Raw genomic sequence first — 14,232 nt, 5'->3', positions numbered from 1 at the left:
TTTACTCTATATATTGCCCTCTGTTCCCCTTTAATCTTACTCATGTACCATTAAATACTGTTCCTTCTATACTGGGACACTGTATAGAGCTGCATTTCATGAATGAGTTTAAATTTGCAGTTTGCAATATTCAAATGTATTTCTAGACACAATAATTATGCAATATCAGCAATTCACAATAATGCCATGCAAAGAATTGCATTAGTTTGCTTGTTTCAAGCTGGTATTTGGGTTTGGCTCCACCCCCTTTTTGAAAGGTTGTAGGGTCATTTGGGGTATGTTTTTACTGCATCCATAATTTTCCCTTGTAAGCATGAGAAGGCTCTAAGATGGCAATATAAACTTAGCTTGTGTGTGCTAGAAGTCATTATGGTTGGATATTTTTAGTTCATGTTCTGGCCCACATGATTTCATGACATTTGATAAATGTATTACCGAGTCGATAAGTAATGGCACTCACCTGTTTGTGGATTAACTGGACTTGCATGTGGCACTGCCCTCGGTCTGGGTACGTCTCTGTCCGAGGCTGGAGGATGTACCATTTGTCCTCTGTACAGTACAGGTCCTATAATGCATATTGGCCAGGATAATATCATTATATTTAAATTGGAATACAGTCTAAAGCACATGTAGACCAAAAATCTCTTAAATATAATGAAACGAAATGTTTCAACATAAAAAAATACTATAAACAGTAATCAGTAAATCATAATAAATGAAACAAAGTCAATATTTGGTGTGAAACGACCCTTTACTTTAAAAAAACCCAAACAAACGGTAGTCTGAGGTCCAGTGAGTTGCAGTTTTATGTGGAAATGATCTGTAGGTTTTCCTGAGCATCTTACAGAACCAGCCGCAGTTCTTCTGGACACTTTGACTGTCACACTCACTTCTTCATTTTACACCAAAACCCAGCAGCCTTCATTATATTTTCTTTTTTCATCTGAAACGTGCTCTCTTATGGAATATGCTGCTCAGATACAAACTTTTTTCCCCCTGTAACATTTAATTTTGTGCTGGAAAATGAATGTTTGGGACTCTAAAATGTTTTTTGTAATATTTTGACTCGATAATGTAGAAGTCATAAAATAGAAATCGATAAAGTTTGTATGAAAAAATAGGGTGCCTAAGACTTTTGTACAGTACTGTGTACACCGTTTTTTTTTTAATATATATACCACAGTACTGTTCTCAAATGCTCAAATCTGATTGGTCAAAAAATGTTGGTCCGTGAGGAACTGGATGTTTATAGCTGCTATAATGCACATGATAACAAGAACGTTTTTTTTTTCTTTTTTTCTGGACATTCTACAAAATTAAATGCACCTATAAATAGATTTTAAAAAAACATGTCATTCTTTAATAAATTAAAAATGTAATATTTGGAACATTATTGAACATAACATACAGTGCTATGCGATAAAGGATGTGCTGTTTAACTATAACTCGGGGTTGTTGTGTTTTATTTCTTGTTTATATACTACTTATTCGCTCATCCGGCTGATGAGTTTATCCCATCATGTGTTGCCCGTCGTCTGTCCAGTGTCAACCACATTTCATGAAAATCGCTTCTTCTTTCTCAAGTCTTCACTGATTTTTATTCTTTTTGGCAGGTAGGTAGGTCTGCCTGGGGTGCATATGGCTTCTACCCAAATTTGCATAATTGTAATTAATAATGAAGATATGGAGTAATTAATCAATCCCTAATGAGCAGTTTCCATACAAATCGCTTCTTCTCCCTCAATTCTTCACCGATTTTGATTCTTTCTGGCATGAAGGTAGGGGTACCTAGGGTGCATATAACTTCTACCCAGGTTTGCTTCATTACAATTATTCATGAAGTTATGGACTAATTAAGCCTTAATGAGCAGTTCAACAAAAATTGCTTCTTCTCGGTCAATTCCTCGCCATTTTGGATTCTTTCTGGTAAATAGGTCGGGATTCCTAGGGTGGATCTCGCTTCTATATATAGCTTGTATATAGTGTTTATAGCTTACAACATTTATTGTGCAAGGTGGCCCACTTTAGATCGTTCCTTCTGGACTAGACGGGGCCGGAGTGAGCTACGCTGTCATTGACGGTCTCGTTTATTGTGTTCTTTTCATTATATTCTGTCATTTTGAAATTTAAATTTTGTCAGTTGCTTTCCATTTTATGCACATCTCCGATTTTCTATCTAGAGCCATCTAGAACAGGCAGCACATGCAAAATCCTTATTTAAATACAAGTTCCACGTAAATGTCATTTACACTGTTATTAATTGTAAATGACTGAAACGTAACTTACTTTGTAAAAATGCATTCTATTCAATTAGCACTATTTGAGGCTCATGGTAAGTCAGAGTCTAGGTTATGCATAATAAACTTGTCGCTCAGTGCATGCCATTTTTCATATCAGTGCACATCTACCTGCAATCTGAGGACAACGTTTCCCAGGAAGTCGTCCTGCCCTTTTTCTTTCTTGGCGTCCTTTATCATCCTGTAATGAAATGAGATCAGAAGGCAAGTCAAATCAAAACATGTTTCCGCCACACATGTAAATCAGTTTCACTATTTCAATTGTCAGCTTGGTCGTGGGTTGATAAGTGCATGTGTGTGTGTGAGAAAGACATGCGAGTGGCAGCGTGACCTTTTCAGCCCGTGAAAGTTTGTCCGGAACTCATCGAGTTTCTGAGCAAGCGACACCTCCTCATCTTTATCCCTGTACAGTGAGCGGAGTTTGAGTCAATACAAATACATTCCACCTCATTTAACCACAGTGATTCAGCTAGAACAAAACTGATACGCTGGCCCACATTGCATTTTTACTCACCACATTTCCAGATGAAAATTGGCAGAATTGATGTCTTCAAAAACCCTGAAGGAAAGAAATGGAGAATGGAAGCCTGTGATGAACTCACTCATGGGATCATAAACCATGTTAGTCTTCAGAAGAGTAACCTGCTTCTATACTACACACCAACATCAGTTACAGTACCGGTCAAAAGTTTGGGCACACCTTCTAATTCAATGTTTTTTTCTTTATTTTGATGAATTAAAAGTAACCTCATGTCTTAAAGTAATGATGGATGTCGTTTCTCTTTACTTAGTTGTTCGGTTCTTGATTTAACCTCCTAAGACCCAAGCTGTTTTTTTACGTGCATTTTTTATTTCTTTTTGCTATTTGGGCTTATTAGAACCTGATTAGAATAAAAACTAAGCATCATCTTTGATAAGATGTACTTTTTGAGAAAAAGTATGTCCACATATGTGGATTCTTGTTCTGAATTTCTAAAAAGTGCTGTCCACGTATGTGACCGCTAGGCCCTAGGAGGATAATACTGTATGGATTACTGCAGTTGTGGTGTGTAATAGAGCTATTTACTGTATTTTTATTTACTGTTTGATCTCAAACGCATTAAGAAGGCAAGAAACTCATCCGCTAATTAACTTTTAATGAGACACAGCTGTTAATTGAAAAGCGTTCCAGGTGACTCCCTCATGAAGCTGGTTAAGATAATGACAATAGCGTGGAAAGCATCACCAAGGTAAACGCTGGATACTTTTTTTGTTTAACACATAATTGCACATATGTTCCATTATGTTATTTCATAGTTCCCTAATCAGCCAGTTCACTGACAGCAGAATGATGCATCAAATCATGCAGATGGAAATCAAGAGCTTCAGTTGATGTTCACAAGGTTCAAACATCAGAACGGGAAAAATTGTGATCTCAGAGTGTGACTTTCTTTCACAGTGGTATGGGTGTTGGTTTGAGCCCAATGGTTTAAGTTTGGTTTGAGTATTTCAGAAACTGCCGATCTCCTGGGGTTTTCATGCACAACAGTCTCTAGAGTTTACACAGAATGGTGCAAAAAACAAAAAGCATCGAGTGAGTGAGTGAGGGACAGTTCTGTGGGTGGAAACAAATGCCTTGCTGATAAGAAAGGGCAGAGATCAGAAAATGGCCAGATTGGTTGGAGCTTTTTTTTTTCCAGGAAGGATATAGTAACTCATATAATCACTCTTTACAATTGTGGTGAGCAGAAAAGCATCTCAGCATGCAACAGCAGAAGAACACATTGGGTTCCGCTCCTGCAGCCAAGAACAGGGATCTTAGAATCAAGAACAAGTCCAGTTGCTCTCTTTTACCACCCACAAGAACAAGTTCCTATTAAAGTGGCTGGTGAATATAAACAATGTGAATAGAAAGAGTTCTTTTCTTTTCTTTTTTTCTTTCCACTCACAGTTTAAAGGTTTCATCCCACACTGGGTTGAGAGTTTGTTTCTTTACGTCCGTTTGGAAGATTTCTCCTTGCTGGGCCGAGTCCTTCACCACAGCCTTCTGCGGTTTGCTGCTGTGAGGCTCTTGACCTTTCTGTAAGATGCACAGCAGGCAGTACGGATCACTGAAGCCTTACACGCACATGGAAATAAGGACAGGGAGGAAAAATATCACCACCGGACCTCACATGAACTCATTCAGAGGAGGAAGTCTTTACTGTGCTAATTTTATGACTTACAACATATCACAAGTGAGATCATATGATCTTGTACATGTATCTGTATCTGTATCTGTACACAGAGAGGAAATGAGCTCATACCACTGATGTCCTTTCCCAGAATCCCTTTAGCCTCCTTCACAGTGATCTTCAGGCAGTAAACCGGTTGCTGTACAAATCAACCAGTGGGTGAACAGTGAATGTGAGAGAACACACACATTCCACGGAATCACACCAAAACACTGATTCATGGTATTGTAAAATTAGTTATTTCATAAATTCATTCATCACCATTGCACTGTCCACTTTTTCAGACAAGCTCTTGTGCTCAGCGTCTGTCATGCCAAAGGCCTGGAAGACATTTTAATGGATGTTACTGAATGCACTAACATCATGAATTAACACGAATTACACGAGAAGCTTTTCCATCTAACAGTCTTTACAAAAAAAAAAACAAAAAACCCTAAATAATAATAATAATAATAATAATAATGTAAAAAAACAAAAAAGAAAAAGCTTTTATGGAGTCATTTTATATTTTCCATAGGATTAAAATAATTCAGTAAAATAAATCTTGAGATAAAATAATAATAAATTATAAATAACAAAAATAGTACAATGCATATATATTCTATTCACATTCACTGGATATGACCAATCGCGTGCTCTGAATGGCTACTCTACTACTAGGATATCAGATCATATACCAAGAGTTGAGAAAAACAAAATGGCGGAGCGTGTTGCTGAACCAACGGAGGATGAAATAAAAACTCTACTCAAAAACAAAACCCCAAAAAATACCAAAAAGCAATAAAATATGGAATAAAAGTATTTGATGGTAAGAGCATATCTTTTTTATGTTAAAAGAATTATTATAATAGTATTTTTCACAAATTGCTCCTGTCATTTCGCTGGTTTGTTTACATTTTAAGTGGAAATGATTTTGTCGGACAATTTGCATAAAGTTTTTATTTATCGAATTTGCAAAAAATAAAAATAAAGATGCTCTGTTTCTCAAAATCCAGTGAATGTGGATAGAATAAAACAGTTATTCCACTCAATCTCATTGTACATGGGTTATAGCCGACTCGGTGCTACGTGCCTACGATTTCGTGGAATAACCGTTTTATATATATATATATATATATATATATATATATATATATATATATATATATATATATATATAAAATTTAACAGTCATATATATATATATATATATATATATATATATATATATATATATATATATATATATATACACACACACACACACACAGTCATTCTATATATAATAGAAAATAATCGGTAGTCAGATATAAAATCCCCTAAAAATAATAAATAACAATGTAATTAAAAATAAATTATTATAATTCATGAACACTGAACAATTTTGAAACTAATACCACATAGGATTTCATAAATATATAATATGATTGAAAAGTTAATGGTATTTTTCAGGATTGGTCACAAAATACAGACACAAAGGACTGAAATGTGTCTATAATACCTGACTTCACTCAATATAGTGTAACAACAACACACTGTACTGAGAGTGTATGTCTGTTTCTGTACTGGGGTCCTGTGTGTGTGTGTGTGTGTGTGTGTCACTGTAAGCTCACCTCTTTGATATAGTTGTGGAGTTGGGCGGAGCTGTACTCGGTGTTGCTGGTCGGCTTTCCCAGTCTGTGTTTGATGGTGTACAGCAGCTCCTTGTACAGCGGTTTCAGCTGAAATGATGTATTAGTTTATTAATCCTCAGCCTGATGTACAAATTCTACACCGTAAAACCAAATGTGCTCAGGAAGCAGTCACCCGGATATATTTTACATAAGGTCATGTCATTACTACATCTATAATTATCTGTATGTATATAACACATTTCTTACACCAAAAGTCATACAGTGACACAATTCTGTAAAAATAAGTCTGTACTTTAATCATAATTTCAATCCATGACAACACAAATATGTTGAACCCAACGTTCTCCATGATTTTGTCAAAACGTTGTTTTCTGAGTGTGTTGATCATTTCACTGGAATCACTGAATAAAACACGAGTGTGTCTAAAGTGCACATTGTGTGAATACTCACTCACCTCAAACTCTTTGTGCCTTTTCTGCCTTTCTTCTGGATCTTCAGGATCCTGAAATCACAAGTTGACACCAAAGCCTTAAAGGTCCCATGGCATGAAATTTTCACTTTCTGAGGTTTTTTAACGTTAAAATGAGTTCCTCTGACCTTCTTAAGTCACCCCAGTGGCTAGAAATTTCATAATGTGTAAACCAAACTATGCCCAACATTTGAGAATGGCGCATCAAAACGGCGCGTTGATAAACTCTTCCCTTTACTACGTCAGCAAGGGAGATGATCCCCACGCCCCCCCTCTGGATTCCCACCCACTGTATGGATTGCCCCGCCCAGTTGTAGTGAGGAGACCATAGAGGACACAACAACATGGCATCACCTAAGCGAGCGAAACATGGAAATTGTGCTGTACATGGATGTGACAACACAGAAAGGAGTCTGTTTTTACTGCCGACGGGAGAGCCCCTGAAGACGCAGTGGCTTAATTTTATTTACTTCAATAATACGCTGTCGAGTCTACCTAAGACGGTGTATGTTTGTCGGAAGCATTTTCCTGAGGAATGTTTCCACAACTTGGGACAGTACAGGGCAGGTTTTGCACATCAACTGTCACTGAAGCCTGGGTCCGTACCAAGCATCCCTGCCGCATCAGCCACAAACACCGAACAAGTAAGTGTATAACTGTTAAGTCATTTTGCCGTGTTTTAAAATCGGTGCGTTAGCCTAGCAATGGCTACATTAGCTGTGCAGCTAACCGCTTCCTGCAGTTAGCCAGGTAATCTGCGCTACAAAACTAAAGAGCATGCAGCATGCTCTGTTAAACTGAGTTTAGTCTGGAAATTGACTGTAACTTATGAGCTTATGTTTGACTATTGCTCCGCAATGCAGGTCTTCTGTTGGATAAGCGATATGTTGCTGTAGTTGCTGCTTCTATCCTCTTTGGTTATGGAGTGCGCGTTCAAGCCTAGGGTATTATACGTTCGTAAACTACCACTCCGAACACTCTCACTCTCTGTTCTCTGTGTCACGTTGAGTTTACGAAAGGAGTCCGAGGGAGAACGGGGTTTTGTCTTAGCAGCGTGGCTACAGGCGCTGATAGCAGCGAGTATGTGTGTGCGCAGCTTGGTCAAGCCCCTCCCCCTCCCCCCATGGCCCGCCCCCACCCTCTACCCTTCCCCGCCTCCTGCTTCTCATTAGCAAAACGACGCACTGGGAAAAGCGCTGAAATGGGGCTTTCTCCCAGGAGGCTATATTTACGTGCCGAGGGTTCATTTCGAGAAAGGCTGCGGATATAACATCCGGAAGCCTCCACGAGCCCGTTTAAAGCATCAACAAACCACCATGCCATGGGACCTTTAAAAATGATCAGAAAACTCAGCCACATGAAGGACTGCACAAGTAGTACTGGGAAATATTGTTCAAAATTGTGTTAATTATATAGCTTGTATATAGTGTATATAGCTTGCAACATTTATTGTGCAAGGTGGCCCACTTTAGATCGTTCCTTCTGGACTAGACGGGGCCGGAGTGAGCGACGCCCTCATTGATGTCTCGTTCTTTTGTTAGGTTTGTTGTATTACACTGCACTTGTCATTTTACTGGAGCTATATTTTCACAGACTGAACATGTATTTCTCTCTTGTATGTTATACAGTAATATTGATGTTTATAGATGTTTACACTCAATAAAATAATCATAAATACGGTCTTCATCTGAACTCAGAGTAAGACATTTTTTTCCAAGGAAGGTCCAAAAGTTGACTTTGATGCACCTGATCTTGAAAACCGTTTGAGCTTCTGCGTTTACCTTTCTGTCCCTCAGTTTCCTCGTCATGCCCAGCTTTCGTGCAGGAGAGCCCTGAAATAGACAGATGCCCAGACAGATGTGAGTGAACTAAACACAGTTAACAATATGGACCATGCCACAGTAACTCTACTCACAGTTCCACTTAATCATATGACTTAATGACCTCTGTGTGGTCTGTTATACAGGATACATGAATGAAATATCTCTAGCAGAATGAATGTGTACCTGTCTCTGTCTGCTTCGAGTTGATCCTGAACCAGACGAGTGACCCTGCTCAGCCAGAGAGGGGGAAATAAAAAGAGGAAGATGGATGTGGAAAACAATATCTCATTAATCTGTGACTGTAGAATTACAATTGAATACAAAAGCCATTCATTCAAAACTGTTAGTGAATTCAGATACAGAAAAATGGGTTCCTTAAGGGTTCTCGGGAAGATTAATAATTAACTTTTGCTCTGTTGAGGTTCTACTTGCATGACATGTCTTACTTCAGCATCATCCGTAAGTATAAATATAATATATTAGTATAAATATGCAGGTGATTATAGAAAATTGTGTGTGCTGATTGGTTGAGAAATTCAGACTATTTCTCGATAATCACCTTGAGTGACTCGGCAAAATGGCGTCCAATTGGTTCGTCACCGTAAGTGAGGAAGAATTACAAATGATGAAAAAAAAGCTGTTCCTAAAAGCACTAAAGATGCTACGAAGTTTGGTCTTAAACTATTCAAAGGTAAAGTGAAATTGTGATTTATTTTATCGATTTTATGTGACTCGGCGTAGATCAGTGACAAAGTTATTACATTTACATGCTGCTTTTGAAATTTGAAATAAATATTTTTTTAAATATGAGTTTACATGGGCAGCACGGTGGTGTAGTGGTTAGCACTGTCGCCTCACAGCAAGAAGGTCCGGGTTCGAGCCCCGTGGCCGGCGAGGGCCTTTCTGTGTGGAGTTTGCATGTTCTCCCCGTGTCCGCGTGGGTTTCCTCCGGGTGCTCCGGTTTCCCCCACAGTCCAAAGACATGCAGGTTAGGTTAACTGGTGACTCTAAATTGAGCGTAGGTGTGAATGTGAGTGTGAATGGTTGTCTGTGTCTATGTGTCAGCCCTGTGATGACCTGGTGACTTGTCCAGGGTGAACCCCGCCTTTCGCCCGTAGTCAGCTGGGATAGGCTCCAGCTTGCCTGCGACCCTGTAGAACAGGATAAAGCGGCTACAGATTATTTTAATTTTTTTTTAATAATCACCTGTGTATTTATACTAAAACAATTATCCACTTGAGGCTCAGTGAATATCGATGAATAATAACCTCAACTTCGTCTGGGTTATTATTCACCGATATTCACTTCACCTTCTGCGAATAATTGTTAAAGATTACAGTGGTGCTTGAAAGTTTGTGAACCCTTTAGAATTTTCCATATTTCTGTATAAATATGACCTAAAACATCATCAGATTTTCACACAAGTCCTAAAAGTAGATAAAGAGAACCCAGTTAAACAAATGAGACAAAAATATTATACTTGGTCATTTATTTATTGAGGAAAATGATCCAATATTACATATCTGTGAGTGGCAAAAGTATGTGAACCTTTGCTTTCAGTATCTGGTGTGACCCCCTTGTGCAGCGATAACTGCAACTAAACGTTTGCGGTAACTGTTGATCAGTCCTGCACACCGGCTTGGAGGAATTTTAGCCCGTTCCTCCGTACAGAACAGCTTCAACTCTGGGATGTTGGTGGGTTTCCTCACATGAACTGCTCGCTTCAGGTCCTTCCACAACATTTTGATGGGATTAAGCTCAGGACTTTGACTTGGCCATTCCAAAACATTAACTTTATTCTTCTTTAACCATTCTTTGGTAGAACGACTTGTGTGCTTAGGGTCGTTGTCTTGCTGCATGAACCACCTTCTCTTGAGATTCAGTTCATGGACAGATGTCCTGACATTTTCCTTTAGAATTTGCTGGTATAATTCAGAATTCATTGTTCCATCAATGATGGCAAGCTGTCCTGGCCCAGATGCAACAAAACAGGCCCAAACCATAGTATTACCATCACCATGTTTCACAGATGGGATAAGGTTCTTATGCTGGAATGCAGTGTTTTCCTTTCTCCAAACATAATGCTTCTCATTTAAATCAAAAATTTCTATTTTGGTCTCATCCATCCACAAAACATTTTTCCAATAGCCTTCTGGCTTGTCCACGTGATCTTTAGCAAACTGCAGATGAGCAGCAATGTTTTTTTGGAGAGCAGTGGCTTTCTCCTTGCAACCCTTCCATGCACACCATTGTTGTTCAGTGTTCTCCTGATGGTGGACTCATGAACATTAACATTAGCCAATGTGAGAGAGGCCTTCAGTTGCTTAGAAGTTACCCTGGGGTCCTTCATGACCTCGCAGACTATTACACACCTTGCTCTTGGAGTGATCTTTGTTGGTCGACCACTCCTAGGGAGGGTAACAATGGTCTTGAATTTCCTCCATTTGTACACAATCTGTCTGACTGTGGATTGGTGGAGTCCAAACTCTTTAGAGATGGTTTTGTAACCTTTTCCAGCCTGATGAGCATCAACAACGCTTTTTCTGAGGTCCTCAGAAATCTCCTTTGTTCGTGCCATGATACACTTCCACAAACATGTGTTGTGAAGATCAGACTTTGATAGATCCCTGTTCTTTAAATAAAACAGGGCGCCCACTCACACCTGATTGTCATCCCATTGATTGAAAACACCTGACTCTAATTTCACCTTCAAATTAACTGCTAATCCTAGAGGTTCACATACTTTTGCCACTCACAGATATATAATATTGGATCATTTTCCTCAATAAATAAATGACCAAGTATAATATTTTCATCTCATTTGTTTAACTGGGTTCTCTTTATCTACTTTTAGGACTTGTGTGAAAATCTGATGATGTTTTAGGTCATATTTATGCAGAAATATAGAAAATTCTAAAGGGTTCACAAACTTTCAAGCACCACTGTATATGTTGTAATATAATATTAGTATAACATAACACAAGATACACTGTGTGAACAGGGCTGGGAAATATGACAATATGATTCTGATATCACAGAACATTCATTAAATTATATAAAAGTTATTCCATGAAATCGAGTCGTACATGAGGTGACGAGACACATAGCACCGAGTTGGCTATAATCCATGTACGACGAGATTGAGTGGAATAACTGTTTTATTCTATCCACATTCACTGGATTTTGAGAAACAGAACATTTGTATTTGTATTTTTTGCAAATTCAATAAATAAAAACTTTATACAAAACATCCGACAAAATCATTTCCACTTAGAATGTAAACAAACCAGCGAAATGACAGGAGCAATTTGTGAAAAATGCGATAATTCTTGAAAAAAAATACGTTCTTACCATCAAATACTTTTATTCCATATGTTGTTGCTTTTTTGTGGTTTTGTTTTCGAGTAGAGCTTTTATTTCATCCTCGGCTGGTTCAGCAACACGCTCTGCCATTTTGTTTTTCTCTACTCACGGTATATGAGCTGATAGCCTAGTAGTAGAGTAGCCAATCAGAGCGCGCGATTGCTCATATCCAGTGAATGTGGATAGAATAAATATTTTTATCGCACTTTTAAGAATAGGCTTTGTCACAAAGCAGGTTTACAGAAATCTGAACCCAGAATGAATAATCCAGAGGCAACGGTGATGAGGAAAAACTGCCTGAAAAAACATTGGAAAGAAAGCTTGAGAGGAACCGGATTCAAACGGGAATCCACCATCTTCTGGGCGACACCGGATCATGAGATTATAAATTGTTACAGTATTCAGGTGGAGAAGATCAGGACAAACAGTACTGAGGGTTTTAGCAAATGAGTACAAGACAGTCACCAGCAGCTCTTGGGTACAAATCTACAATATCCAGGTGAGATTATACTCTGAAACAAAGGGCGAATTTGGGCATAAGCCAAACATTTATTTCATTCCCTAAATTCGAGAAGAGTCTCAGACTTAATTTATGTAGTTAGTTTGGATACATGTGTATTCATAGCCTGTTAAATATTGTTCATATACTGTATATTCACATATATATATATATATATATATATATATATATATATATATATATATATATATATATATATATATATAGACCTTTTTAGGTGTCGTATATGTCATTTAGTTTTATTACAGGCCTCCATTTAAACCAGCCTTAGCTGAATTGGACCGCCTGTTTAAATATTATTGATTGATAGATAAATAAATAAATAATTCTGGGTTTTTTTTGGGAAGTTCAAATCTTTCATGTGTCCACGTGGCTCATGAAAAATCATCATGTTAGCCTTCTGCCTCGGGAACAAATAACACTTCTGACATCCAAATCTATTTTTTAAAATCTACTTTTCTTCTGTTTCATTTCCCCTTCTTTTTAAACACTTGATTATTTTTAAATCAAATTAGCTAGTGTCCCCAATTAGCAGGCTACTTGTGACCAGCTATAAGTTTGACACTTTAATAAAGTTGGTGATTGATTGATTGATTGATTGATTGATTGATTGATTGATTGAAAATGATATAGATTTTTTTCAATTCATTCTCATCAACACTTCAGCAAACCTACATACTGCAATACATTTGGTTTTATGAACGACGAATGGCTAAGACAGATATCTTCTTCATGAATCCATTTCAAAAAACATTCTTTGGTAGTTTCTCATCTTAAATAATCTGGACACTGGACTGAAATTGTATTGTTCTGTAAATTATTGGAATCTGGTTCTAAATTGTTAATGTGAAGGGATTATTTTTCTTGAGAATATCAAATGTTCCCAATTTCCTCCTCATCCCAAAATAAGCCAATTTTGCAGAAATGAAATGAGCCAAAACATGGTGGTTTCTCTTTATTCTTTTGCACCAGAGGTGCAATGTATTATTATTATTATTATTATTATTATTATTATTATTATTATTATTTCTGTAGTTCTCATATTTTGCACCCAGAGACCCTGTTAAGTGTAAAATAAATTCCATGGACCACAACAGTACAGATTTATGTGATGAACATTATTTAAATGAATATAAAGTCAAAGAGGTTCAAGACCATGGTTGAGTTTCCTGAAAGCATCGCAACACAAAGCTCTTTAAATTATTGAGGAAGCATCACAATGAACGCTCTGTATCTCTCTCCCAAGTAAACTTATACTAACTTAAAAAAAAAAACTTTAAGAAGCCATGATGTTTTATTTAAATGTGAACACAATATTTTGTCTATTTATTACAGTCATAGAGATAGGTTTAGAGATTTTCCTAAAATCTGACACATTAAGTTCAAGCTAACATTATTCATATTAGTCTTTTCTTTTTTTTTTTTTTTTAAAGTTATTATTCACTTAAGCTTGGATTAAACCCATTCAATTTCAGTCAATACTATCAACCAGTCCAATGACAACAACAACAACAATGATGACAATAAAAGACTACCTGCTGGCGAAGGAAGGAAACCTATAAGGCTTATACTACTGTAGATCCTCCCCATCTAACACACCATAGGTCTAAAAGTAACAATAATCAAACTAATAATGATTAAAATGAATAAATAAACATGCTATCAACATGCCATCAATTATTAATACTATAAAATATTATATATAAGTAAACTAATAGCTAAGGAGACAAAATGTGTAAATAGGTAGTTTAATGGACAACATCAGTACAAGTGAATTTCAAATATATATATATATATATATATATATATATATATATATATATATATATATATATATATATATATACACACACACACACACGTATATAAGCTTTCAGAGATAACGATCATTTTGAAAAGATTAGGCTGGTCAAAAGTTACTAGGGCAAGATAGA

At 37.1% G+C, this 14,232-nt stretch overlaps 1 protein-coding gene across 1 annotated transcript in view; it reads right to left on the bottom strand.

The window, feature by feature from the left end:
• The window catches only part of unc13d (unc-13 homolog D (C. elegans)), a 68,760-nt gene that overhangs the window by 52,423 nt on the left and 2,105 nt on the right, over positions 1-14,232 (bottom strand). Inside the window, exons 2-12 of the mRNA XM_060940310.1 lie at positions 8,599-8,643; positions 8,374-8,424; positions 6,578-6,625; positions 6,103-6,210; positions 4,772-4,831; positions 4,583-4,649; positions 4,226-4,394; positions 2,812-2,856; positions 2,629-2,700; positions 2,409-2,478; positions 461-565 (exon numbers count right to left, since the gene is read on the bottom strand). Coding sequence (XP_060796293.1) covers positions 461-565; positions 2,409-2,478; positions 2,629-2,700; positions 2,812-2,856; positions 4,226-4,394; positions 4,583-4,649; positions 4,772-4,831; positions 6,103-6,210; positions 6,578-6,625; positions 8,374-8,424; positions 8,599-8,643 — 840 coding nt within the window. The remainder of the gene's footprint in view (positions 1-460; positions 566-2,408; positions 2,479-2,628; positions 2,701-2,811; positions 2,857-4,225; positions 4,395-4,582; positions 4,650-4,771; positions 4,832-6,102; positions 6,211-6,577; positions 6,626-8,373; positions 8,425-8,598; positions 8,644-14,232) is intronic.

The sequence above is a fragment of the Neoarius graeffei genome, chromosome 14 (assembly GCF_027579695.1).
Source record: "Neoarius graeffei isolate fNeoGra1 chromosome 14, fNeoGra1.pri, whole genome shotgun sequence".
NCBI lineage: Eukaryota > Metazoa > Chordata > Actinopteri > Siluriformes > Ariidae > Neoarius > Neoarius graeffei.
Note: the sequence above shows the minus strand (reverse complement) of the source record. Positions and strands in the feature narration are given on the sequence as shown.